Consider the following 1,291-nt stretch of genomic DNA (forward strand, 5'->3'; position numbering starts at 1 on the left):
GTCAAGGCTTCTGCCAAATTTCTGTCTTGAAAGATCACACCAATAAAATATTTTGAAACAATTCCATAAACCTTTCCAAATACTAAAATTCTATCAGGATTACGGACTGAGGGCAAAACAAAAAAAGAGAAAATACTAACACACAATCCTTGCCTTCAACAGCTTTTGTAATATGTTAAGATAAATAATGCATACACACCACTTCATTAATTCAGCAACAGTGTCTTAGAACAGCGTCATGGGACAAAAACCATTGCCCTCATGTGGGTAAGGGGAGACGTACAACAAAGAAATAAATAAAACAGTATCATATGGTGCTAAATTTGATGAAGAAAAATAAGAAAAAAAAGCGGAGATAGAGAATGCTGGTAGAAGAGGGAGTTATAATTTAAAATACTGTAATTAGGGAAGACGATTTAAGATAAGGTCATTAACGTTACGTAAGGTGGCCAGTGTCAATCCTTATTAAAAAATATTATCCAATACACAATACCTGAGAATCTACACACATACATAATCAGCATGTACATACAGAAATAGCAAAAATATACATATTCAAATCCAAAAGAAGGAATGATTACTCCGGAGAGGAAGAATAAGAGAAGGTTTTAAAAATAAGGTAGAATTTGAGCTGTATTAGGTGTAGACATGCAGGGATAGAGAAAACAAAAGGCATTCTAGGCTGAAGTGATCAAAAGCTCATAGAATAGAAATTGTAGACCACATACAGTGAACTCTGAGAGGTTCATTTGGTTCTAACATCAATGTATTGATAGAAAGTATGGAAAAAAGTATAGAGTGGAGTCAGGTCTAAAGAACCTTTAACGTGAGGCTAAGGAGTGAGGTTGGTCCAGGTGCCGGGTCTACATGGGCAAGTTATATGACGAGAGGACTCATTCCATTCAACATGGTCAATGGCGTACTAGCCAAGGTGAAATCAGGAACCCAAACTCAGGTTTGAAAGTGCTCTTCTAGATTTAAGGGCAAAAAGAAATTCACTGCAATTTATAATGACCTTGGTCAGCTCTCCATCTCACCGTCAACTCTCCCCGTCCTACCGACATCCTCAGATCCACTACTCAGCGCATTCTTACCAGTCCCCGTCAGGAGACGCCTTCCTTATGATGCATCAGGAGAAGTGAGACCACTGAACTTGGCTTCTCTCTACTTCTACCTTTTATCTACAAACTTCACTATATCTACGTCCATACTCATCTTCAGATCCCTGCCTAATTCTTTCATTTAATAAAGATTCATTGGACGCACACTACGTTCCAAGCATGGTGTTACC

The 1,291-nt window shown here is 38.0% G+C and overlaps 1 protein-coding gene across 1 annotated transcript in view; it reads right to left on the minus strand.

Moving 5' to 3' along the window:
* Positions 1–1,291, minus strand: part of FRYL (FRY-like) — a 157,322-nt gene that overhangs the window by 109,296 nt on the left and 46,735 nt on the right. Inside the window, exon 19 of the mRNA XM_012639897.1 lies at positions 494–501. Within this exon, the coding sequence (XP_012495351.1) occupies positions 494–501 (8 nt within the window). The remainder of the gene's footprint in view (positions 1–493; positions 502–1,291) is intronic.

This window comes from Propithecus coquereli, unplaced genomic scaffold (assembly GCF_000956105.1).
Source record: "Propithecus coquereli isolate 6110/MARCELLA unplaced genomic scaffold, Pcoq_1.0 Scaffold143, whole genome shotgun sequence".
Lineage (NCBI taxonomy): Eukaryota > Metazoa > Chordata > Mammalia > Primates > Indriidae > Propithecus > Propithecus coquereli.